This window comes from Lasiodiplodia theobromae (genome assembly GCF_012971845.1).
Source record: "Lasiodiplodia theobromae strain AM2As chromosome Unknown scaffold_7, whole genome shotgun sequence".
Lineage (NCBI taxonomy): Eukaryota > Fungi > Ascomycota > Dothideomycetes > Botryosphaeriales > Botryosphaeriaceae > Lasiodiplodia > Lasiodiplodia theobromae.
In genome coordinates, this window is record NW_023336563.1 from 171,730 (window position 1) to 196,691 (window position 24,962).

General features: G+C 52.3%; 6 protein-coding genes across 6 annotated transcripts; 4 read left to right on the forward strand and 2 right to left on the reverse strand.

Moving 5' to 3' along the window:
• Window positions 1–2,724: 2,724 nt before the first annotated feature.
• LTHEOB_2722 (Nucleoprotein TPR) lies at window positions 2,725–3,994 on the reverse strand (the record flags this gene model as incomplete). The annotated part of the gene is made up of 2 exons (XM_035511566.1): window positions 2,725–3,894; window positions 3,947–3,994. The coding sequence occupies 2 exons, from the start codon at window positions 3,992–3,994 to the stop codon at window positions 2,725–2,727; spliced, it is 1,218 nt and encodes a 405-aa protein (XP_035363448.1).
• Window positions 3,995–10,816: 6,822 nt separating this feature from the next.
• LTHEOB_2723 (Frataxin-like domain containing protein) lies at window positions 10,817–11,359 on the forward strand (the record flags this gene model as incomplete). Its single annotated transcript, XM_035511567.1, has 2 exons — window positions 10,817–10,933; window positions 11,024–11,359. The coding sequence occupies 2 exons, from the start codon at window positions 10,817–10,819 to the stop codon at window positions 11,357–11,359; spliced, it is 453 nt and encodes a 150-aa protein (XP_035363449.1).
• A 758-nt stretch (window positions 11,360–12,117) lies between these two features.
• Window positions 12,118–13,344, forward strand: LTHEOB_2724 (Exodeoxyribonuclease III xth; the record flags this gene model as incomplete). Its single annotated transcript, XM_035511568.1, has 1 exon — window positions 12,118–13,344. One exon carries the CDS (start codon window positions 12,118–12,120, stop codon window positions 13,342–13,344), a length of 1,227 nt encoding a protein of 408 aa, XP_035363450.1.
• A 4,419-nt stretch (window positions 13,345–17,763) lies between these two features.
• Window positions 17,764–19,785, reverse strand: LTHEOB_2725 (MFS transporter; the record flags this gene model as incomplete). Its single annotated transcript, XM_035511569.1, has 5 exons — window positions 17,764–18,442; window positions 18,519–19,219; window positions 19,270–19,365; window positions 19,417–19,582; window positions 19,634–19,785. 5 exons carry the CDS (start codon window positions 19,783–19,785, stop codon window positions 17,764–17,766), a joined length of 1,794 nt encoding a protein of 597 aa, XP_035363451.1.
• A 467-nt stretch (window positions 19,786–20,252) lies between these two features.
• LTHEOB_2726 (uncharacterized protein) lies at window positions 20,253–21,278 on the forward strand (the record flags this gene model as incomplete). The annotated part of the gene is made up of 2 exons (XM_035511570.1): window positions 20,253–20,398; window positions 20,504–21,278. 2 exons carry the CDS (start codon window positions 20,253–20,255, stop codon window positions 21,276–21,278), a joined length of 921 nt encoding a protein of 306 aa, XP_035363452.1.
• Window positions 21,279–22,071: 793 nt separating this feature from the next.
• Window positions 22,072–23,160, forward strand: LTHEOB_2727 (uncharacterized protein; the record flags this gene model as incomplete). The annotated part of the gene is made up of 1 exon (XM_035511571.1): window positions 22,072–23,160. One exon carries the CDS (start codon window positions 22,072–22,074, stop codon window positions 23,158–23,160), a length of 1,089 nt encoding a protein of 362 aa, XP_035363453.1.
• Between the last annotated feature and the right edge of the window lie 1,802 nt (window positions 23,161–24,962).

Genomic DNA, 24,962 nt, shown 5'->3' on the forward strand with positions numbered 1-24,962 from the left:
ACGCGATGGCCGAGCTGACGAGGCTTAGTCTGACTAAGAAGACAGTTCTCAACTTGACCATTCCATTTCGCAACACGCCGACCGAGAAATCAGCCCACATGCGTGCCAAAGCTGAATCGCCCCGGTCGGACATCGCTTTCGACAGCCGCGACCCAAACCGGAGCGCACGGCGCCAAATAGGCCCTGTCAGCCAAGAAGAACGCGCGCGCCGGCTGGAAGAGGCCCTCTGGCAACATCAGCAAGACACTCAGTCGTGGGACGGGAGGCAGCGGGTCGGGTCCACAAACAAAGAGATGATGCTACGTCGGAACTGCCATGTCGCATCGAGCGTCGGACAACGGGCGGAAGCGCACTTCAAAGGCGGAGGAATCTGCCATGTCACAAGCTGATGTCTCTGTTGGGAAGCATAGGCAAGAAGTTCCACGAGAAGCGGAGGAGCGACAATCGCGGCGGCGAAGATACTGTCAGGCGATGCTAAGCCGGTGAAACGAGGAACCCGGCGTCGTGGCCATGACAGCTAATGGCACCACAGGACAACGAGGAGGGTGAGGCGGCGCACCATGTCAGGAAGAGAGAGAGAGACCGGGGATGGCTGAATCACGATCCTTGGAGCAACAACATCGACGCGATCCTGGCCAAATACCAACCAGGCGGCCTAGCGTACAGCTGACACGAACTGTCGGCAACGCATCCCAGTTAACAGTCATACTGCGAAACGGCGCAAAGCTTGATGGAGCAGAACGACATCTGACATCGAAGGACGCGCCTGCTTCCCTCAAGCCCATGGCGGCGATGCAACTACCCAGACAAAGTGGCGGAAAAGCTAAGGAAGGAAAAGTAACCCGATGCGCTGCCGGCTAAAGGGCAAAAGGATATCGCTGACATTCTAGGATCTGCCATTGTAGCGGGAAATGCCCTCGACGGCCACAAGATCGGCCCCTTCCAGTCTTCTGGACGCAGACGCAGCTTGGGCCTCGGTTCGGAAACACGGGGCGAAGCTGGATTTGAAAACGGAATGCGAGAAAGAACGACGCGCTTCATAAGAGGCATGGTGAAGGGAAATAGGCTTACTCTTTTCGAGAAGACCGCGCGCCTCCCCAATAAGAAGGGTGTGAGCATCGGGACGCTGTCGGAAAAGCAGCATCCTGAAGCCGCAGTAGACCAGGTCGGCGGAGCCGAATTTGCGGAGGGTTCGGATGAGGATTCCTTGGCTGAGCAAGGTTGGCGCATCAGTCTTGTCAGCTTCAGCCCGGCGCATTTGCTTCAGATAGCGATCGGCTTCTTAGTGCACCCTTCTCTCTCTGGGAGGAAATACCAAACATGTGCGACAAAACGACACTGTAGACTAACCTGCAGGTTTGACGAAGACCTACCGGGCCCCCCATTGTGAAAAAAAAAAAAAACAATGCGCAGTAATAAGCAAGCCGAACAAATCGAACGAGCGATACATGTGATTCACCGGGGTCGGAGACGTGTCAATTACGTGCGTCTTCCTCTCATCATTACCTCGTTCCCGTGCTATGCCTATATTCGTCGCGATTCTTCTCAAATGCGGCAGCGGGAGAGCAGGTCTGTTTCCGGATGGCCGCCGCCGCGAGCCATGCTCCTCCGCGGCGCGAGTGACCTAGTGGCCGGGAGTGCCTCGATAGGATGGCCGGTCGGCTTGTAGCGATATCGTGCTGCTCGCATGCCTTTTGCCAAAGAATGAACGCGCATCGGTGACCGGGATGAACTGCAACCCTCGGGCTGCATTGATGATGTCGACTACCACTCGGTGCTTCTCCATCCGGGCTCCATCTTCGAGGGTTCTGCGCCACGCAACGAATACTGGGAACCCAAAAGTGGCTATGCTTCTTGGTCCGACTCACTTTGCTTTGATCGAGCAACTTGCTGAACTATCGATCTCAGCTTTCTCTCAAGCGGGTAACGGGTAGACCTTGGCAGACAGCCTGGTTTCCTCCTGCCATTTGTCCTTGAGTGGGACCGGCGTTTCTTCACCCGGGCGAATGTCAGCGAAATCCGGCTCTCCATCCACCGGTTTGAATATTGGTTCATGGCTTCTGCTAGCACCTTTCGCGCCGGCTCGTCGCTGTAGATGGTCAGTTGGGTTTTGAGGTTTGAATTTGCGCAGAAAATTGTGCCAAGGACCTTATTTTGTATATAAGGTGGATAGATAGATCAAGGGACAGCAATGAGCACAACGATTGTGAAAACTAATAGCTCAAGTTGCGATCCGTCTGGGATTCAGACATTGTTTATATACATCTACTTGAGCTATGAAACATGTCCATATTCGTGACCAAGCACTCAAAAAGGGTCGGTGAGCGAAGGAGGTCCTCATTATCCTCGGCAGCCATGGAGAGTCGGACGGCGAGGAATACAAGCAGAAAGGCGACGGCGAAAGGCTACAGGCGGTGGAAAGATAGGAAATCAAAGCATACGAGGTCATTCAGGAAGAGTACGGCAACGGCGTGAATCTGAGCGTGTTGGGAAGGTCATTGGGCACTAGTATGCGGGCATGAGGTAAAACGTGACAGCGTGTTGCCGTCTATCCATGATGTCAATCAAGTCAATTCACTAATGAGAGGCAGCATGTAGCTGCAGACCATCTATGGCCGATCACTATGGAGACCACTACTCTAGAAATCAAGCCGAGTACCAGTCAGTGACGCCGATCCGTGGAAAGTAGAGAAGCTCAAGGAAACAGACAAGACGAAGGCGCTTCTACTCCTCCATCTCCTCCATGTTCTCCTCCTCAAGGTCATCCTTGAACAGGTCGAACGGGAAGTAGCCAACGCTAACGCCACCATCATCCATGTCCATCTCCTCATCGTCGTCATCATCAGGCTCAGAGCCGTATCCTTCCACCTCGAGCTCGTCCTCCTCGACATCCTCTGGGGCAGCCTCAAAGTCGACTTGGTCCTTCTCAGCGTAGCGCTGGTGGTACCAGAGGCCATCGGCCTTGTAACCATCCAGCGTCGCGACCAGGTGATTGATGCTGTCGCGGGCAGCGCCAACCTTGGGGATGACGTCGTGTAGACTGAGCTTGTGCTGGAGTTCGTCAATCGAGGTGCGCATGGCCTTGTTGATGTCGGTGGTGGCGATCGGCGACTGCTTGTAGTTGTTGATGTTCATCGCGGCGGACGACGAGTGCTTGTTGTTAACGAGAGAGGCCAGCCACGCCTTGCAGAAGGTGATGGCGAGCTCACCAAGCTCGCTGTTCTCGGTCTGGAGCTGGGTGTTCTCAGTCTGAAACTGGGTGCGCTCGCCGTCGAGGGTCATGATCGTCTTGTCCTGGTCCTTGATGATCTTGCTCTGGCCCTTGATGGTCTCGTCCTTGCTGGAGATGTCTAAGGTCTGGAGCTTGAAGTTGTTGCGCTCGGCCTTGAGCTGGGTGACCTCCAGCTTGAGCCTGTCAATGTTGGCAGTGAGGCTCTCGATGGTGTCGGCCGTCTTGGGCTGCTCCAGGCGGCGGCACTGGGGAGCGCGCGCGTCGGGGGAATCGCTCGACTGGGACCGGGCGCGGCGGACGCCATGGGGGACAGAGATGTCATGGTGCTTGGTCTGGACCGTCACAGTGGAAACGAAGGTCGGCTTGAGACCGGCGGTGGTCGCGCGAACGGTCTCATAGCGGGCGAGAGCCGACTTGATGTCCTCGACGCCGGCGAAACGGTTCCAGCTGGACTCCTTACGCTCCTTGATAGCCTGAGCGACCAGGCCGACAGCGACGGCACGGTCCTTGGCACCGGCGGCTTCGGCGAGCTTGAGAAGGGCGTTCTTGTAGTCCGCCGACAGCTTATCGACCTTGCCATGGGCCGGAACAGCGTCCTTCGGGAACCATTCCTTGGAATCATGTCCCCAGTGACCGGCGATCCCGCGAAGAAGCGGACACGACTAGCTCTCGAGTTAAAAGTGTCACAATGCGGATGGCAGCTTGGGGTCGTACGTAAGAGATGCCTTGGATAGCAGGCTTGTTGGAAGAGTTGCTGGCCATGTTGCTAGCCAGGATGGATACAGTAGAGTATCACGGGAAGTTCAAGTGCAGATAAGTCAGGGTGCTTTTGCGAAGGAAGAAAGTTGGATGAAGTGGAGAGGTTCGGTATGCACCGGCGGGATTTTGTAGGTGCGGCGCGAAGTGCCCGTCCAGGCGGTCCAGGTCGTCCAGGTGATCCAGGTGGCCGCGCCCGCGCGCGTCCCAAAGTGGAAACTCTCTGAATGCGAGATACTGCACCCTTGAAGTGCTTCCGCCATTGTGCTATATGCACTTTCGATGTTGAGTCATGATCCATTGGCCAATACAGACGGCGCAACTCTTAGCCATAGGCAGTCCCAACAGTCTGATATAAAACCACCCGGACATCAGCAGAACATCCCGCCATTCGCTAGAGGTAAGAGGCATCAATGACTCGTCCCAGAAATCAAAATACAAGAGCTATCAGAACCGCTAAATCAGCTTATGCGCATTGCACAGTATTGTCCCATCCAGACCACTCTACTTATCCTTGCGCACACTCTTCTCACACGTAAGAAGGAGCCTCTTAGAAGCGCATCAATCACCACTTTCAGAAGAGTTAGAAACGAGAAGAGAGATATCACTTCCTCAACAGAAGGCCACAAGCTACCGTCCGAGTCTATGTACTCCTAAAACAAATGCCGCCAAACCTGTGCTCGCCTAGCTACTGCTGCACGCATTTTCCGCCAGCGTCCGAGCTCTTTTGGATTGTACTGTCTTCTGATATCCCCTAGCCATGCTGAGATGTTTCTCTCCGCAGAGCCGACCTTTACAGCTCCTTTCCTGATCCTCTCTTCTGCAGCTTTCGTGTCCAAGCTTGGCAGCTCCATAAAGCAATGGTCTTCTCCACAGATGGGCTTGCCTAGCTGGCCTCCTAGAAGGGTCCTCCGACATTCGACATCTAAATGTACGTCCGCGCAATCCCTGCAGACGTAGAGGGTCTTGTCCGAGAGATTCCTCCACGCCGAGCCACAGTCACCTTGACAAACCAAGTCCTCGTAAAGACCATCTCGGGTGACCAGCGACCAAGCTGCCCGTGCATTGTCCTCGTCACCCAACGCAACAAACACCTGACAGAGTCTCCAGTACCCTTCCCAGTCATTGTCAACTGTGTCATCGTTCAGTAACGCGAGGGAATCGAGTACGTAGCCGCAAATGTTCTCTTTAGCGTCTCCTAATCTCTCGGCGAGTTGGTAGACGCGGCTCAATAAGAGCCTTAGCTTGTATGGCACAGGAATTGAAACATAAGTAGGTTCAACCACGTTCTCAGCCCTAGATACAAGCTCTTCAACGCTCGAAAACCCACACCGGGGGTTTCTGAGCATCTGAATGTATGCCTCAGTCAAATTTTCCGCCGTCTTGAGGTAGATTTGGACAGTTGAGCTGTCCCTGGAATCCGCGTTGTACAAACGATCCAGAATATCCTCGATATTTTCTTCCCATCTGAGCACCGCTTCAATCAGACGATGGTGGTGAAGGAGAGCTCGGCCGTAATAGAAGCGGAGATAAACGCGCTCATCTGGATTTTGTGAAAATTTTATCGAGTCGAGGTAGACCTTGTTGAGTCCACCCAAGTCTTGCTTCAGCGCAATGAAGACTCTGTCATGGAACTCGGGAGACTTGGCTGAATGATGAAAGAGTTCGACTGATGTTTGGAAGCTTCCCAGGAACTTCCGGTGTGTTTGCAGGTCCCTCTCAGTTTGGCTCGATTTGAAACGCTCCAGCGCAATCTCCTTGGCCTGAAGGTCGTTTGTGTGCTTGCGCCAAAGATTTCGGGACAGAGCTGTAGCATCATCGGTGGAATTCGTCTGATCATACAAACTCAAGAGCTTCTTGACCATATCACTCCACACTACCGTATGGGCCTTCTTGAATTCTGGGCTGTACACCTGCTCTAAATTCTGCTTTAGCAATGTTAGGGCTAGTTTGTGGTTGTCTTGAGATTCATGGGCTTGTGCTAAGCACCACCGTGCCCTCCAGTCTTGACTCGCTGCTCCGAGTTTGTCACATCTTTCAATAGACTTGGCGAAGTGTTCATATTCTCGGAAGGTCTCTGCGACTCTTGTGTGATGGAGCGGGCTTGGTTCGTCGATTTGAAGGACGTCGATCGCCCACTGCTCAACTTTCTCGATGCCCTCTGGTGCGTTTGGTAGCGATCTGTAATCCTTTAGGTACTCTCGAGCTCTCATCGACTATATAATTGATGTATCAGCGATCAACATGTCGTCTGAAATTTCGTAGCTCTGCTTACCTGCGACGAAAAAAGCCAAAAGTTGTGATATGCATCTGAAGCCCTGCATGCATCATCCTCCAGCCACTTGGAGGCTAATTCCGTCATTGGAGTTGCAAGGAGGTCATCCTTGGTATACTCTTTTCTCTTCGTTTGCTGATCTGATTCTCCCTTCTCATTTTCCGATTCCGGATTGGCGCTTTCCGCTGGTGGTATGTCTGAATCTTGTTGGGTAGGGATTTCATCGTCGACAGTTTGTTGCACCCATCCGAGAATATGCGTCCAGTTCCGAGATAATCTCCTATAATAGTACGCTGCATTCTCGATTCTGTCGTTTGAAAGCCAAATCTTTACGCATTCTTTGTCCGTAAAGAACTTCAGCAAGTAGTCCCCAATACTCTTTCGCATCTCTTCACTAGACCCAAAATGCTCATCTGGATGGATTTCCTCAAGATGCTCCCACATAGTCGTTGTAGCGTAGTCATGGAGACACTTACAGTCTTCTCGCTTGGTTGAACAAACAGCTTGAAGAAGACGCAACGTAATTTTCATGTGGCCCTCGATCCTGTGAAACTGGATCGTCTGAGCATTTCCAATGGCATTCGGGCTCCGGAGAGTTTCAAAGTATTCATTGAATCGAAACTTTTCGAAGACCTCGTCTCCACAAACGGAATGGATGATCTTCTCAACCGTGTCGACTTCAGATTGGTGGAATCGTGCGTTGGAGCCATTTGATTCCTTGCTGACATTCGCAACTTTCTTCCTTGAGATTTCTTTTCCATCATTCAGCGCGCTGGTTTCGAGGGAGCGGAAGTACTGCATGTCATCCCAAGTGCAGCTGACGGTCTCTTCGTTATCGTTGGAGACTTCAAATAGATGAACGCAAACTCTTCGGATCCGTTCTTCTAATTTGTTTTCGGGGGTCTCTTGAGATGACTCGCGTCCCAATTCCAAGAAGGCCTTGAGCTGTTTCACACTGGGCCAGATGCTGAGGAGTACCATGCATACCACGATATCATTGATCTCCGAAACCTCGTCATCCCCAAGCACCTCAAGTTGGAGCTTGTCGATTCGCCATTGCATGTCTGTCTCTTTCTCCAGGATCTCTCGAAGTTTTGACATGCTTTCTTGTGCCTTGTTGATTTCCTTCAACCAGGACATCGCTTCCCGGAAATTTCGGCCGTATTTAGCACAAAGCTTGTCCGAGAGCTTTTTGAAAAGCTCGGTCTTGTCTTTGTCGGAGTCGTGGCGAGTAGTAAGGTCGGCTATTTGACGCTCGATGACTTGTTTGACATCCTTGCTAATTGCTTCAGAAATGTGAATTGTTTCAAGCGTTTCTTCCGTGTTAGGTGAAAGTGTATGTAGGATCTTTTGAGTGCCTGAGAGTAGAAGCCTGACTTGGGAGGATGTTTGTTGTGGCTGAGCTGTCTGTTGGATAATTCTCTTAAGCTCCGAATCCTTGGCCTGTTCCGTCGAGATGCCGTCAAGCACGATGAAGAAGATTTTTTGAGTTCGTGAGTTCTCCAAGAAATCCAGAATTAAGTGCTTCCAAATCTCGGCAGCAGTTGAGAACTGACTTAATCTCGACTCTGATACCTTGGCGACAAAGCTTTGGTACATGGTGTCAAGGTTCGCAAGTTGCCAGACAATCGATGCTAATGCATCCCGAAGATTGGTCTGCGGCTTCTCCTTTCCTCTCGAATAGCTTGTCCCCCCAAAATAGAAATGGGCGACGGATACGTGTGATACCAAGCCCGCGGTTGCTGATCGACCTTCGCGCTTTGCGTGTAGCTTCTCGATAACCTCCGAACATAGGCTGCTTTTTCCAGAATTCGGTTCTCCTTCCAGGGCGAGAATACACCGCGAGCAAGTATCGCGAATATTCTCCCAATGCCGGAAAGATTCGTTCTTGGCAAGCCAGGTTCCGGTATTTGGTATGAAATCTTTCCGAAGTTCGGCGTGCTTGTCCAGCCACGAGGTCAACGCCGGGTTGTCTCCTTCCAGAAAAAGTTTCTTCCTGATCAATAGCAGCCTCTCTTTCGTGATCGCATCTTTGCTTTGAAGGTCCATGTACGAAGACATGACCTTCGTCACAGCCCAAGTATCCATAGATAGAATTTTCCTTTCTCTTTCTTCCAACTCTTTGATTTTTTCCAGATGCTCTTGAATCTCGCCAACGTGTCCGGCAAGAGACTTGATCCCATTTTTCACCCCACCAATTAGAGTTCTTGATTCTTTGCTGACCTTTGTGTAGATAGCACACATCAGCAGAAAATGTTTCAAGCGCTCCAGAAGGACTTTTTTGAGCTCGTCATCCATGTGGGCACCTCTCCTCATGCTGTCCACGTATTTTTGAACGTCTTTCAGTACGAATAAAGTGTCGTCTAAAGATTTTCGAATACCCGTCCGCGTGAAATTCTGTTGGTATGTTTGTGTCGCTTCCACGAGTATCTGAGTAGCTTTGAAACAGATAGCAGCAGGTGGCCAGACCTGTAGCAGATGGTAAGCCCAATTTTACAAAACGCCACGCTGCACAACCGACGATGGCATAGCTTACACTTGAAACCCCACCAACAACCAATTCTCCAGTCTTCAAGAGCAAGTCAAGCCCTGTTCGTGCAGCTTGCCGAACACTTCTGTCTGTGCTTCCAGTGTCGATTCTGGCCATTTCTTTCCTCATGCTCTCGATAGTTTCATTTTTGAAATGCTCGATCTTCACTCCTGTCCTCTTGGTGTATTCCTCGACCGCATCGTCAAACGCTTTTTGGAATGCATGGACGTCGCCCGTGGGATCCACGTTGTCCGTCATCGTTGGACCATGCAAGCAAAGAGAGCGAGAATTTATTGGAATGAAATCAGGGTAATTTGAGAGAACGGTCAGCCTACTTAGGGGACAGAACTGTAGACTGAGGTAGAGCTGATGATACTGCATTTTCCAGAGTAAGCCCTGTTTATGAAGTCTTGTACATATGCGAGGTTTCGGACTTCGGCCCCGAAATCGCAGCCCTCATTCCATGAGATATTTCCGAGGTGGAGAAACCACTTCCACGTACATTTGATTCAGCTGGCTTGAGTATGCACGCTCTGTCCATTCCGATGTAAAGATTGGCAATGTCTGATCTACGCCTGATCAACGACGCGCGTGATTGGATCTCGGCAAAGACTGTGGCGTTCAATGCGCTTGGCACGGTGATTTTTTTCGGGGGAGATTTACATCTTGCCAGGGCTGATGAAATTTCTAGCAAAAAGAAACGAAGACAATAATTCGTGAAGATATGCCTGTTAAGGAAAGATAACAGCGACACGTCGGCAGCTGAGGTTCCACCGAGACTGGTCAGGCCACAGTAAGTTCTGTGCGCTTTTGGGGGCGGGTACAGATACGAGTACATACATTGCCGATCAATCACATCTTGGCCCCCAAAGGCACCCTCCACATGTAGGTAGAAACCACCATGACAAATTACACACGTCCAATTATTCCAACACAGTTATAAAATGCGTGTTTTATCATTATTGATAAGCGCACTGCAATTTTTTTTCTGTCCAAATTTTCCAATGACATGTCATTGAACAGAACATGGTCCTGGAGCGAGAAACCTACCATCTTCAGCACCGCATAGATATAGTGCTCATGGACTGCGCGAGGCTGACATAGCTTGCGAGGTGGAGAACCTTCCTGACAATGCATACCGTTCATGCGGCCGAGGGAAAAGCTAGCGCCGAATATTATACTCGCTCATCATTCTAGGCGCAATTTGTTACCGTATTCTTTACTTTTTCCACCCTTCGACATCATGTACCTACCCTAGTTCTATATATACATCTACATATTTAGGACATTATATATGTAGTATACGTCCACGATCGTTCCACTTCATTGGCTCTTATGCATTAAATCGGATCTTTCGTTTTTTAAATCAAGCAGTGTCTAGGTTCACAGATTTGTATTGTTCAAAAGCTGGTTCCCTTTAGAACTCGCTGGCCGGTCGGATCGTCGAGCTTTCCGTTACGCAGGGTACCGGACCGCCATTCTGCCGCAGTCTCATATAAATTAAGCTTGTCCGACCTCTCTTGCCCTATACGTTTCACCAGCGGCGAACACCCACACTGACGTACCCCTCAAAATTGCAATTCATCTTTTACACAACAGCACGATACATACGACCATCAGAGCTGATATCAAAACTTGATTATCCTCTGTCAAAGAAGACCTAAGAGCTCCCGCAATATCCATTGGCTCGAACACACATTGTCTTGAGTGCTCCAACAGAATGCGCTCCCGCTTATTTCAAGTCGTTAACACCCTTTCTCCTCGGGCTCCACGACAACTTGTTACAAGAAGCATTCTCCCAAATCTCTCCATCAGAGCAAATAGTCATCTACCGTCTCCTCGCTACCTGCGGACCGGCAGTCACGTCTGGAAGGATGTCGACTTGACGGAATAGCGGAATTCAGGACTTGGACATCACATAGATGACTCGACGAGAAACAGCACGAGACTGGCGGTTCCATCGGATGAAGAATTCACTATACTGGCTAAGCTTTATCTCAGCGAGGTTCAGGAATTTGCCAACATGGCGGAAACTCTCCGCAAAATCCGTGAGAACAAACACTTTGACGAGATGAAAAAGGTCGGCGCCGAAACCACGCAGGCTCTGGGCAAATCATTGGAGTTTTCTACGGATCTCACTGTAAGACCTTGAATCATCCTGCATTTCTAGGTTATCCTTCTTCCGAAACTACTAAACGTGCTGATATTTATTCTTTTGTTTCCCGCACAGGACGATCGCTTGACCATCTCCACCCCTGCCGTCGGGCCCTACATACTCGAGATCAACCACCCCGGACAGCAGATAGTCTTCACGTCGCCCTTTTCGAACGTCAGGTACTTCAGCTATGTTATAGGCTTCAGCCGGAGAGAGAATTGGGACGGGCAAGACGTCGAGGAAGACGGTTGCAAGGATGGAAACAGCGACATTTTCCGAGACGGAAAATGGCTGGACCGCACGGATGGCGCAAGTCTGGCGGATTTTTTAAGGGCTGAGATGGGGTTGGAGATACCAGTTGTCTTTGAGCCGGGGGAGACACTGTCTATTCCAGTCGTATCATTCGGCTAATCTACTGTTCAAGCTACACAGTGGTGGACAGCAATTTTGATGCGAATCTGTCTAGTGTGCTCTAATATTGCCCAAAACCCAGTAAATTATAGTCCAATCACCATCTATTATCCTGAGCCAATGTTCCAGAGTCCACTCCTCCAGAAGATGCGCCGGTAAGTCCAAACCCAGCTCAAATTAAACTATGAGATCCATCAGCGTCTTCAAGCCCACCGGTCCTATGACGGAATAGAGAAGATAATGGCGGGGAAAAGAGAGATAGAACGGAGGCGGAAGATTGAACCCACGATCAACGCGCACCCCACCGAATTGACCGGATCCACATCGCATATAGCGGCGCCAAAAGAACTGAACCATGGAACTAACTTTCGTATATAGCTCACCACGCGGGTACTTGAAGCTACTGTCCGGACGCCGATGTCAAATTATTAATTATACATCTACGTCCGTACAGTAGCTTCAACTACCTACGCAAGTCACATTGCGCAATCAGGCTGTTTGAAGTTGCAGCGTGGAGATTTCCGAGTTTAAGCGTTGGGTAGATGACGTATGAGTGGCAGCTGTACCAAAACAAAAGTTGCCAACCAAGCAAAGATGACTAGTCGAAACAGAAATTGCCAACCGGCCGCAACCTTGTCCTCATAAAAGCATCGTAATCGCTCACAGCAGTGCAGCATCGCACATCGCACATCGCACATCGGACTCGAACTCGAACCTAATCCTCCGCGCCTGCAACAAGAACACGTACACCACGAACCATGAATTTGCGCCTAAAAGATATCACCGACAACTTGCTTCTCCTCGATGTCCTCGACGATGAGGACGCTGATGCGGAATTCGAAGAAAACCTCTCGCTCGAACAACAACTCGGACGACTTCTATCCACTAGTTCGAAGAGCTCCACGACATGCAGCTTTACCGCACAACAACAAGCCGCCTTCGACGAGTCAAGTTACAGACTGATTGGCTGGGGAGCATGCGGAGCCATCTACGCCAAAGATGGATCCTCGCACGTTCTGAAGCTGGCCAAGACGGACGACCTCCAGCTCTGGAACGATTATCTAATGCATACTCGGGTATGGGAAGCGATGGCACAAGTTCCTGACATCTCAGGGGAGGTTAGAGTACCTGAACCGACCTTCTACGTTCCAAAGGACGAGCAGGGTTGGTGGGCAAAACGCTTGCCCATGTTCCCCACCCAGGACATCGCCGTTAATCTTCCCACGGCTGTACTCTGCACCGAACGGATCCATCCGCTCCCTATACTAGTCAGACACAAGCTCATCGAAAAGTTCTGCGCGCCTCGGAACAGAAGAAAAGCACTCCAGTCTCCCGGCAACAAAGATTGCCTCGTCCGGGTCTATCTTGGCAGCCGGCAAGGAAAGGCCAGCGCCCTCTTCTTCTCGCTCCGCAATTTCAAATTGCACCTGAACCAAATGCTTGAGCTGGAAATGAACACGTTCGAGCTGGCGGGTTGCATGGCTGGCGCACTGGCTGCCATGCACTGGAAAGCAAAGATTGATGCAAGAGACGTGGAGTTCGTTCTTGGGACTGCTCCGATCGCTTACCCCGCCAAGCCTCTGACGTCCGTCGAGCTCGCAAACATGGAGCCCAACACCTACACGGAGATGCGGGTGTTCACAGGGTTGAGCTACGTGCAACGCACCACGCATCTTTGGGTGCTTGACTTCAACCAGTGCCAACCAATTTCCATGGACGAGGCCGGCGTCTCCCAAGCAGTGGGGGCATATATGATCAACGACCCCTACTATCCCCGACCGCCCGTTGAAGACGATGATGACCATGACAGCAGACTGTGGAGCACATTTGCGATTCGATACATTCGAATTTCGGATCGGATTCTGCGGAAGAACCCCGAGCTCCGCTCGTTGCCACGGCTGTTCATCAAGAAGGTGATGGCAGAGCAGGCTGAGAAGGTGAAGAGGCAGGAGAAGTTGGAAGCGACCACTGGCGAAGCTCCTTAAGGGCTTTTGTCTTCAGCATTTCATTTGCTCTTTGAATATCACTATTGTTTCGAGCCATCCGAAAAGGCATATTGTAGTCACCACTTTTTAGTATCAAGCGTGCGAAAGTGTACAGTCCAGCGCCGAACTTAGTGCAAGCCTCAGGCTTACCCACTACGCCACGCCAGTTGAGGGTGAAAAGCTACCGGAATGAACTGAATTGTTGAGGTTTAATGTGGCGTTGTCAGTCAATATAGCAGTCTATGACACTTAGAGGTGGCCTACTAAATTATTTGGCGGATATTCCCCAGTTCATGTATCAGAGAAATTCACTCAAGAAAAGGCAAATTCTTTTGTATCCTATATGAAAGCAGTTTAGAAACTCATAACCCGAACTAGAACAAAAGGGCGACAGCTGTTACGAAATGAAAATCACGACAAAGAGCTGTAGGGTAGGTCTCAGCTCAATCTAGCCTAAGATTTGATCGGTGTTTCTCTAGCAGTCTTGCTGTTGCATTGTGACCGTTCTCTCTTGCCCTTTTCACTGCTCTCTCGTACTGCAAGATTCCAAACTGAGGGCTGTCAATATCCGCCCCAGCGCTCAGCAAAAGCTGGATCATATCGATCCTTCCGTACTCAGCGGCGCCTTCGAGGGCTGTTCTTCCTTCTTTTTCAGCCATCGGAGCATTGACCTCTGCTCCAGCCTCGAGCAGTCTGATTGCGACACCGAGGTACCCTGAAATTGCCGCAGCCTGGAGCGCAGTAACCCCACCGCCTTCAGCGGCGGGTGCGTTGACATCGCCTCCGGCACGAAGAATCAGTTCCACGTTCTCCAATTTTCCATGCTCGGCGGCGTTCTGTAGAGGCGTTCGTTCGAGGGTGCCCAAAACTGGCGGATTAATAACTCCACCTGCTTTCAAGACCGCTTCAAACACAGCTGTACCGCAGTTTGCAGCCACGGTGCTCATGACGGATCCCATTTTATCGACATAAAGACCGCTATGGTACAATCGGAGTATAACCCCACGGTAGCGTGGATCTGCTCCGTGGTCCAATAGAAGCTGCACTGCTTCGTCATTGCCGGCCAAAGCAAAATGCTGCACGGGACATATTCCTGGTTCCCATAAACTCTCCCTAGGTGGCATGCAAGAATAGCTTGCAAGGTCTGGAGGAACGTTGACAGGAATATCGGCTGCAAGAAGCTTCCGCAGGATTGGGATATTGTTCGGTTCACACTGCTGGATTGCGCGGACAGAACATGGTGTGGCGATCCCACCACACTGTTTTAGAACAATCTCAACCTTTTCCAAACTCCCACATCGAGCAGCCGCGGCTAGGGCTGGATGATAGAAACATGGGCTACGAGATTGACTGTGAATGTCCTGACTCTTGAGAAAATCGTTTAACGCCGGAGGTTCCATTTTCTCAGCAGCTGCTTCGAGCACGCCTGGGTGGTCACGGCGTGCGCCTCTTTCTAGAAGGAAGTCGATAATTTTCGCGTCCTCTCTCTTGATCGCAACTTCAAGTGCTGTGGGAATTGCGTCAGGATGGTTGATATCTGCACCGGCATCGAGAAGCAATGAAATCATCTCGAATTCTGAGTCAAGGTCAATCGCCAAAGTCAGCGCAGTGTCGCAAGAGTCGAAGCCGTACTTATTGATGTCTGCCCCTGCATCCAAAATACGTTCGACTAGCTCCACGCTTTGCCCTAATACCGCATAGAATAGTGCCTCTTCGTCGAAAGACATTCCATGGTCCAAAAGAAGCTGAACTATAGAACAATGACCATAACGGATGGCAAGATGAAGTGTTTTGTTGTCCACGTATGCGCTGTGTTGAAGCAGAAGTTCAACTAGCTCCGTGTTTTCAGTCTCGATAGCCCTTGTAATTGGTAGGGCCTCGTTGGAACCGACTAATGATTGGCCGTCATCGGGGTCGGCTCCATATTTCAAGAGAGTGGAGTCAGGTCAAAGTCCCACTTGGAAACAGCACACAAAACAATGTGATCCGATACTGAGCCGTCTGCCTCATCTTTGAGCTTTGCGCCAAGCTCTAAAATACGGTGTACGAGCCCGAGGTTTTGATGCTCCACAGCAAGACGAAGTGGTGACTTGCCGTGATAATCGTGAACGTTGACTTCTGCTCCAGCACTAAGAAGCAGATGCGCAATGTGAAAGTTTGCCATCTTTATTGAGAGAGTAAGCGCAGGCCCCCCGAATCGAAATTCTCTCGTATCTGGGTCAGTCCCTTGAGTCAAAAGCATTTCGACATCAGCAGATAGCCCTAGGCAAGCCGCCCTCAGCAAACCCGCTGGAGGATCGGGAGCCACCCATTCTCCCAGAAGGATTTTCAAAAATCTCTGGCGTGCTGTCCAAAGCAAGATAAACCATCGTGCAATTGTGTTGTCCGGTGGAAAAGATGTTGGCACCTCGCCTGACAAGAACACGGACCATTGGAGCATTTTTGGCCAAAATCGCTAGCTCAAGCGGAAGAACACCGCCTGCATTCAAATTGAATGTCTCCCAGTAAAGTGCATAAGGAAACCCCCAGGGACCGGGTAAAAGTTCGTCCGCATCAACCTTGAAGCACTTAAGCAAAAGATCTGCGAGGGTGACATTCATCTCCAGAAGTGCCTCTTTAAACATGATTTCAGAGAGCGCTTCATTTGTCTCGTCGTGCTGGATGATGAAAGAATTCAATACCGAAAGGTTTCTTCGAGACTGAAGATGCTGGAGAATTGTTTTGCCCAGGTCTTGCTTGGAGCGGTCGGACGAAGGAATGGTGTTTGCAAAGACATCGTACATGCGGTTTGATACAAGTAGAACTGAGAGCGTAAATTTATCAAATCCAGATCCTTGAGTGATATCATGGCAGATGTTGGAACTTGTCGAGTCTTCAAGCTCGAGTTGTGAAACTGGAATAGCGGCGCGGATAGTCTCGGACCACACAGGCCTGCTTTGGTGACTAACGCTACGTTCAGTCCTGCTGTAGAGCCATCCTTCGGATTGTAGATGCGATTTCATCGTGGTGTAGAAGTTGAGCCATGGCAAAGAGTCCGCTGAGAATTTCGGAGATGAAAATGCAGGTGGCGTGTTGATAGCGAGTCCATTTGGCGTCGGGCTGCTTTCGCATTGATCTAACAAGTATTAGTAATTGAGAACATACTCAAGAAGTGCCGAATTACCTTCTTTGAGAGTCCGTTGTATCGTTTCTAGTGTCGTTCCTTGCCCATACCTCGAAATGGCTTTTTGGACCTTCTTTCGTGGGATTGAGATGCCATCGATTTTCAGATCACTTTCTTTTCCTTCTCTCTTTCTCTTTCCAATAACGCGCGAAGCGTATTGCCATTCTTTTCTTGTGAGATTCTTGCGAAAGTTCCATTTCTTGAATTGGCGTTCAAATTGGCCCTCACTAGTGGGGAGGCTGTTAGTTTTTCTCCCTCTAATAAGGATTCATCCCGGAGGACAGTGTGCCTTACTCAGCTTTGAATCCCCGTCTGGCCATTTCCTCAACAACCTCATTTTTTGTCATGTCCCTGACCAAGTAGAGGTCTCGAATCGTTGTTTTGTGCTTCTCCCACAGGTGCTCCATGTTTGTTTTGTAATGTGTCGCTCTTGTCCGCTGCGTGAAGCTACTGCGACACAACGCAAACCCTATTGGGGGAAAAAGAAGCAGTGAGCTAAGCTCAGATGAGAGTTAGAGCCTGCTCCAGCATTTTTGTGGAAGGTTTGACTGTTGAAGCGACGAAGGAAGATGGAATGAGGAAATCCAGTGTCAGGAAAGGCCACACTATATGTAAGGCACGGCCCTTTCTTCTGAGGTAAACGCCTGCTGCGACTCGCAGGGTAAGGCTTTGAAATTTGTCTGTGATTGGCGAAATGCAAAATCTGTAGAAACGAGGTTAACAACCACCGTTGCCCCTCATTGGCTCTTTCCACAATCTGGCGGAGCAATCAGTGAGCGGTGGCGGAGAGTTTGTCTCACCATGTCAGCGCTTCAGCCTGCTGTGTAACGCATACAGCTCATCGATGTCACTGGTACTAGCTGTCTAGAGCACACCGAGGAGGACCTTGTGCTGCAAGGCTTCAACAACTGCGCGCATGGCGCCGAAATCGTCCGTCGAGAGCTAGTGCTTACCAGCCATGATGGTGTACCACGTGTTGCAGAGGATGTTTACGAGCTGAGCAAGCTGGCAGTATCTGATCTGCAGCTTCCTGCATCGTCTACTTGTAGGTCGGGATAGTGAGAGCCTTGTGCGCGCGTATTTTTCATCTATTATACAGCCAGAGAATGCAGCCTGAAAGCTCCGTTCGTCGCCATGCCTAAATAGAAACTACTCATGCAGAGGTTTCAATAACCTCCGACCGAGATCAACAGGGGTTTCAGGCGCCAGTGCAGAACATGTCCCAAATACTCTATTCCTGGATCTAACAACCTAGTTCACCCCCGCTTCGCCGTCATCTCCACAGACTCTACCCCAGCCTCCGGCTCCGCCGGTGCTTCCTCCTTCTGCGGGCCTCCCTCCCTCCCCTCCTCCTCCTCCTTCCCCAAATCCACATTCCTCAACCCCCACATCACGCCCACCATCGGCGCCAACGCCGCCGTCGCCGCAATCGCCAACACCCGCTGCGTCTCCCTATACGCCCTATCAATCGCCTCCCTCTCCACACTCCCCTTCTCATACTTCTGCGCCACAACAATACTCTTATACACCTTCGCCGCCACCCCCTTACTCGCGGCGGGCAAATACGCCTCCAACTTCTCCGGCAGCAAATTATTCCATATCGCGCCCCCGACACTCGTCCCCGCCGCGGCGCCGAGGTTCATAGCCGCGAAGAAGACGCCGGTAACGACGGCGACGTCGGACCGCGCCACGACGGCCTGGATGCTGACCTGCGCGGCCGTCTGGTAGCAGGCGCGGCCGACGCCGACGAGGACCTTGGCCGTGATGAAGGAGGCTTCGTTGGTGTGGGCGCGCGAGACGAGGTGGATTTGCAGGCCCTGGCCGAGGAGGCAGAGCGGCACGCCGAGGAGGATGAAGGGCTGCGAGCGCTTGGTGTAGCGCATGGCCAGGCCGGCGAGGACGGAGGCGATTTGGAAGGAGACGCGGAGGGAGTTGCTGTTGTTGCAGGTTTTGTCAGTATTGGTGGTGGTGGGGGGAGGGGGGAGGGAGGAGGGGACTGCAGAAGGCTTACTCGATGCGCGTGGCGTGCCCGGCCGAGTAGCCGCCCGCGACCTGCAGGTAGCTGGGGAAGAAGGTGGTGAAGCACGAGTAGTGGAAGAAGTCGAGGGCGGACAGCACGCACGCCGCGACGACGGTGCGCTCGCGCACCATGCGGAACGGGATGAACGGGCGTGCCGCCACGCGCGCGTCCCACGCCACGAAGAGGCAGAGCACGAAGACGCCCAGCACCAGCATCGCGATGAACGACCCGTTGTGCCACCGCCCGCTGTTCTTCGCGCCCGTCAGCGACAGCGGGATCAGCGTCAGGCCCAGGCCGACGACTAGCAGGAACGCGCCGAAGAGGTCGAGCTCGGTCCAGAGGAGGTTGTATAGGCGTTGCAGGAAGGAGTGTGGGGTGGAGGCGTCGTGCAGGCGGCGGCGCTGCAGGCCGTTCTTCTCGGCGCGCCGTTGCAGGACGAACATGGTCAGGATGAGGGGCAGGGCGCAGAAGGGGAAGATCAGGGCCCACATGCCGTAGCCCCAGCGCCAGGTCGAGTGCTTCAGCACGCTCTCGCCGACGATGGAGCCGAGGTAGAGGGTGGGGATGGCCGTGACGGATTCGGGCAGCGACGACCATAGGCCGCGGTCGATGAGGCTCGTCGTGTCGGCGATGAAGATCTGCTGCATGATGGTGTAGCCCGTGTCGCCGATTGACTCGAAGATTCCGCCAGCCTTGGGGAGTTGGTGTTAGAAAGGTTGAGACTCCTGAGGAAGGCACTTACGATGTAAGTCCCGATGTTCTGGCACGCCGCGTACAGCACCTGGGATAAGACCATGAAGAGTATGGAGAAAGAGAAGCCTTCTGCCCGGCCAAACACCTGGTGTATCGATCAGTTCCTGCCCAGCAATTGCGATTTCCGTCCACCCACATCCGAGAGCTTGGCCATGATCGGATAGACAGCCATGTTCATGATGGTGTAGACGACATTGGCAGTGGCAAGCGCCGAGTGTTTAGAAAATGCGCTGGTTGCGTATGCATCGTAAACCTTGGTCGAGTACTTGATGAAGGAGAGAATGAAGGTCGTTGCGAAGAGACTAGACACAGTCAGCTCCCTCTACCAGTAGGCAAGGGGTGTAGAGTCATACCCCGTGAAGGCGACAATCAGTGCCTTCCGCGACCAAGATTTCCTCAAGATCTCGACCTTGGTCAGTCCCTGTTGCTGCGGCGTTCCATCTTTCGCTCCCGGATCCACCGACGCCGGGGTGCTGGAAACCTCAAGGCTCGGGTTCTTCGTCATGATGGCAAGGAAGATGCTATGCTTCCGAAAGCATCTCGACACCACAATACATAGTCACCGTCGCTCAATAGCCGAGATCGGCTCACCGGGTCATCAGACGCAGCAATTTTTCAGGCTCGACAGACACGCGTCCAGCGATTTAACGAAGCCGCATATACAATGACCGCTTGCCTGTTATCAGATCCGCTCCGCTGCAAGTGTCTTGGCAGGGTGGAGCAGGTTGGCTAATGTGGCTGGAGACAGGCGCCATTTCGCGAGCGCCAAGCCGCGTGGCGCTGCGGAAAGGCAAGCCCGTGGAACGTTGCGCGGCCGAAGGATCTCCGGGGTGGGGTGATGAGACAAATGTTCAAAAGCCGACCGAGACATGTGTTTGTGTACGTGTTTTTTGTTGTCGACGACAGGGCGTGATCTAGTCTCACCTATCTCGTCCCTCGGCAACCGAGAACAAGAAAAAAACCTCGGAAGCCATGGACCCTCTGGAACCTGCCGCCGCGCCCAATACCTGCCAGCACACGCTGCGCACTCGCCGAGGCGACTACCTGATCCAAGCGTCGTGGCCGCCCGCCTGGGGCGAAGACAGGAAGAGTCCAACCGATCGGCCGGTGCCTATCGTGTAAGTTGTCATCCGTCCGCCCGCCCACCACAGCGCCGGGAACCCGCATCATGCACGGGTGAGCAGATCATCGATCATCGCTGACCATGCCACTGCTACACATAGCTACCTGGTCGACGGCAACGCCTACTTCTTCTCCGCCACCGAGCTGGTCCGCCGCATCCGCCACCTCCCCAATGGCGCCGGCAACGCCCTCGTCGTCGCTATCGGCTACCCGGCCTTGCGCTCCGCCCTGCACCAGCCGCGCCGCTCGGCCGACCTGACGCCGCCCAGCCCCACCTATGCGCCCGTGCTAGGACGCGATGGCAAGCCTCTTGCCGCCGAACATGGCGGCGCCGCAGAGTTTCTCGACGCCATCGAGAAGGAAGTCGTCCCTTTCGTCGCCAAGAAGGTGTTTCCGGACGTGCGCATCGGGCCGCAGGCGCTGTGGGGCCACTCGTACGGCGGCCTGTTCGCGCTGTACGCGCTGTTCACGCGGCCGCGCTTGTTCGATACCGTCGTCGCGGCGAGCCCGTCGGTGTGGTGGAATGAGCGGCGGATCGTGCAGGTGGAGAGGGAGTACAGGCGTGGAAAGCGGAGAGGAGAGGAGGAGGAGGAGCAGAGGTCGCATGCGCCGCAGCTGTTTGTCATGTATGGATCTGACGAGCAGTTTCCGAAGCGCTTCCATCATGAGTCGGAGGAGGAGTTTGCGGTGAGGAAGAAGCTTGCGGCGGAAAGGCGGATGAAGGACAATGCCATTGAGATGGGTAGTCGGCTGAGGGATAGCGGGCTTCTGAGGAAGGTCTGGCTCCAGGAGTTTCAGGATGAAGACCATGGAAGCGCGGCGCTGTGCGCTTTGAGCCGTGGGATTACTGGCTTCCTTGAGGCGTGTAGTTACTAATGCGGGGTGGAGGGATCTGTTTCGGCGCTTCTGGAGGCATTGAGAGGCCGGCTAATGCTCAATGCAAGCTTCAGGGCAAAATGCCTCCATTTTAGAGTAATCCGATACCATTGCGCAAGGCGGTTTCGATTGTATTTGGAGAACTGATTTCCTGATGGATGAAAATTTACCACCCTCAACACCCAATCCTGTGTCGAAAATTAAGGTGTGGCGCGCTGTCAGACGGGCGCGTTCCTGGAGGATGCACAACCACTAGCAGCAACGGCGCCAAAACACCACAGATGTGCTTATTCTGACTCCATAGCTCCAGTTCGCAGCACCTTCCCCAATTACGAAAGAGCAGGGGACCCTATCTGCTGTAATATGCACGGACACTTTCAACCCCGCATGACGCCACTTTCTTGCTGACAACCCGCTTCTCAAGTCTTACGCCCCATATATGATTCGCAAGGCCAAGTATTTTACGCCCAGATTTCGCTCTCGGCACTGAAAATCTGGCGGAACATGTTCTAACTTCCTGACAAAGGATGACTAAAGTCCCTATCAATAATGCGGCGGAGTCGCCGAGAGCTCCATGCTTGCTTGGCCTCCCGCACGAGACGAAGAAGCTTTCACCTATAAATAACGTCCGGGTAGGGTATCAGATATACGAGCGAAAAAGCTTCTCTCAACCGCCCGGCAGCGTCAATACAAAAACAACCCAACGCATCCCCACCATCGTCACCCGCTTCCCCCCTCTCTACTCCTGACCGTCCCCGCCATAAAGAGGACCACACCCAAGAAAAGCACCACAATGTCCCAAACTCCCACCAATACCCTCTCCAACATGGGCACCGACTTCACCCCCACCATCCACCACGACACGTACCCCTACATCTCCCCCGCTTCCATCCCATCCATCCCACCCGGCCGCTCCGTCTTCATCACCGGCGCCTCCAAGGGCATCGGCGCCGCCACCGCCCTCGCCTACGCCCGCGCCGGCTTCTCCCACATCGCCGTCGGCGCCCGCTCGCTGCCGGCGCTGGCGCAACTCGTCCCGGAGATCAAGGCGGCCGCGAAAAATGCGGGGAGGGCGGAACCGCGGGTGTTAGTGGTGGGGGTGGATGTGACGAGGCGAGAGTCCGTGGAGGAGGCGGCGGGGAGGGTGGGGGCGTTTTTGGCTGATGAGGATGGGGAGGGGGAGGACGGGGTCGGGGGCGGAGGAGAAGGCAGGGGGAAGGGAGGAAGGCTGTTGGACGTGGTGGTCGCGAATGCCGGGTTCCTCGAGAGCTTCGTCCCCGCGGCCGAGGTCGAGGATGTCGACGAGTGGTGGCGCAGCTACGAGGTCAATGTCCTGGGGACGTTTCTGACGTACCGCTACTTCGCGCCGCTGCTGCTGGGCCCGGCGGCGTCGTCTTCGTCTTCAACCTCAGCCGAAACGAACAACGCCACCACGGGCAACGCTGAAGAGGTGAACGGAGCGGCACATGATGGCGACAACGCCAGCCTCAAAACCTTCCTCATCCTCAGCAGCATCGGCGCGCACAACCAGCTCGTCGGCGGCTCCGCCTACCGCAGCGCAAAGCTCGCCCTGCTGCGCTTCGCCGAGCACGTCGCGTTCGAGGAGCAGCGCCGCGGGCTGCAGGTGATATCCATCCATCCGGGCGGCGTGCCGACGGAGCTGGCGTGGCGCATGGGCGAGGAGCTAGGCCGGCAGGTGCTGGTCGACACGCCCGAGCTGGCCGCCGACACGATCGTGTGGCTGACGTGGGAGCGGCGCGGGTGGTTGAATGCGCGGTACGTGAGCTGTAACTGGGATATGGAGGAGTTGGAGGGGAAGAGGGAGGAGGTTGTGAGGGGGGATTTGTTGAAGGTGAGGATGGCGGTGGAGGTGGGGAATTGAGTGGTGTGGTCTGATCAGCAAAGTTGAACAATTTAAAGCAGCGCTCCTTTAAAGGTGTTCAAATATGAGCCAAACAGAATGCTTCAGCCACTGGTTAATTTTCTGAGCAATATGGAGGTCACAAGACGTATTGACTAGCACAACTTCTTAACGATAGAAATTATAATAATGATCGAGCTAACTCTCATGTATTCGATTTTTTATCCAAGACCGTTGACCCACTCAGGCTTATGTGTCCCAGCAGCATCGTAACACATGCTATACCAAGCAAGTGATGAAATAAACGTGCCGACAAAGAAACCAAAAGCATTGAATGAGTTCAAAATACTCGTCGCCCTAGCTTTGAACGTGATTGTTGAGTCTCCAGCGAGGATTCGACGCTCGAGAAAGAGCACGTGAATCTGTATTCGCTTTGATGACCAAGAAAGAAAAAACATCAGGCTCCAAATTCCAGTGAACATAAACCCCCATAGCAAACATTTCGACAAACCTTCAAAGCCTTGATACGCTAGTAAAGAGGCATTCATATCCAGAAGAGTTGACAAGAGGAGTATACATATCAAGAGTACACTAAGAAATAAAAAAGAAATCAGAATGAGAAACATGTCGTCTGTAGCTATTGAAGAAAAAGAAGGATTTACATACATGATTGGAGTAGTAAAGTGTAGACCAAGGAAATATAATAGGAAAAGAAATACCCTAAATGATATATTTCGGAAAATCAAATCTTGTGAGCATTTGGGGTTAAACAGTAATGAGTGACTAGCCCATATTATTAAAATCAGATGGATGACGATCGAAAAAATCCCCAGGGCTACTTGAATTGTTGACAAATATTCCAAAAGCACAGGAATATCTCGAGCGATAGCGTTCTCTGCACCTCCATCCTCGCTTTTTGCAGCAGAGAGTAATATTTCGATTGTCAAAAAGGAGCTAAGGTATAGCCCTGCCCATAGTTGCGTCAAAGGTATGCCCGACAGTGCCATCAATTTGACGACTTGTGGTAAAGTTCCGAGACAGAACAGGAAGGCTCTGACAGCTCCCGCCCTTTCAATAGATTGGACGCCTTCTCCACTAGGTTCACAGACACCGTTTTCGATTCCACGTGCCGTCAAGACCGCATGCGCAGCCTTCCGTGGATTGATGCCGGAGCAGATCAGAAGTGCCAGATGCGTGATCATTCCGAGGTTGTCGGCCGCGCATACGATAGGAGAGCACCGCATGTAGGTGCGAAGTCGCAGCGGGAAATGGCAGACTTGCCCGCAAGGCTGTGTCATGACGGAGAGAAGGAAAGGCACAAGCGCCCAAAATGCGCTTTGCCATGATACGCAGTCATCTATATCTCTAGTAAGTTTCCAGACTGATTTCAGTAACGTAAATATCGTACCACAGCTTTCAGGGGTTGAAGACATTGTAGCAGAGTTCAGAGGAGAGTTAGAGTGTTGGTGAAGCTGTGAGGCCAGCTCCAAAAGCGGGGCGGTCAGCCTTTTGACGAGTCCAGTATGAAATTAGACTAAAGAATGTGATGTTCTGTGATTGGAGTTCGTGCAGATGTGGCGCAGTGCATAGAACCTTCAAGATTGTGCTATCCCGGCAGAATAATCAGCTTACGTTACACAGAAAGACAAGTTTTCTTGAAGCCAGGGCTGTGTGAATCCTTGAAAAACCTGAAAGATGGCTATTGGTGGGAACAGTGTGTGGTCCGAAATAGTCCTGGAGACACGTTTCCAATTGGTTGGCGTTGATTGGGAAGGCCAATGTGACTCAACGTCGACAAAGAGAAAGTAGACTGAACAAGAGTA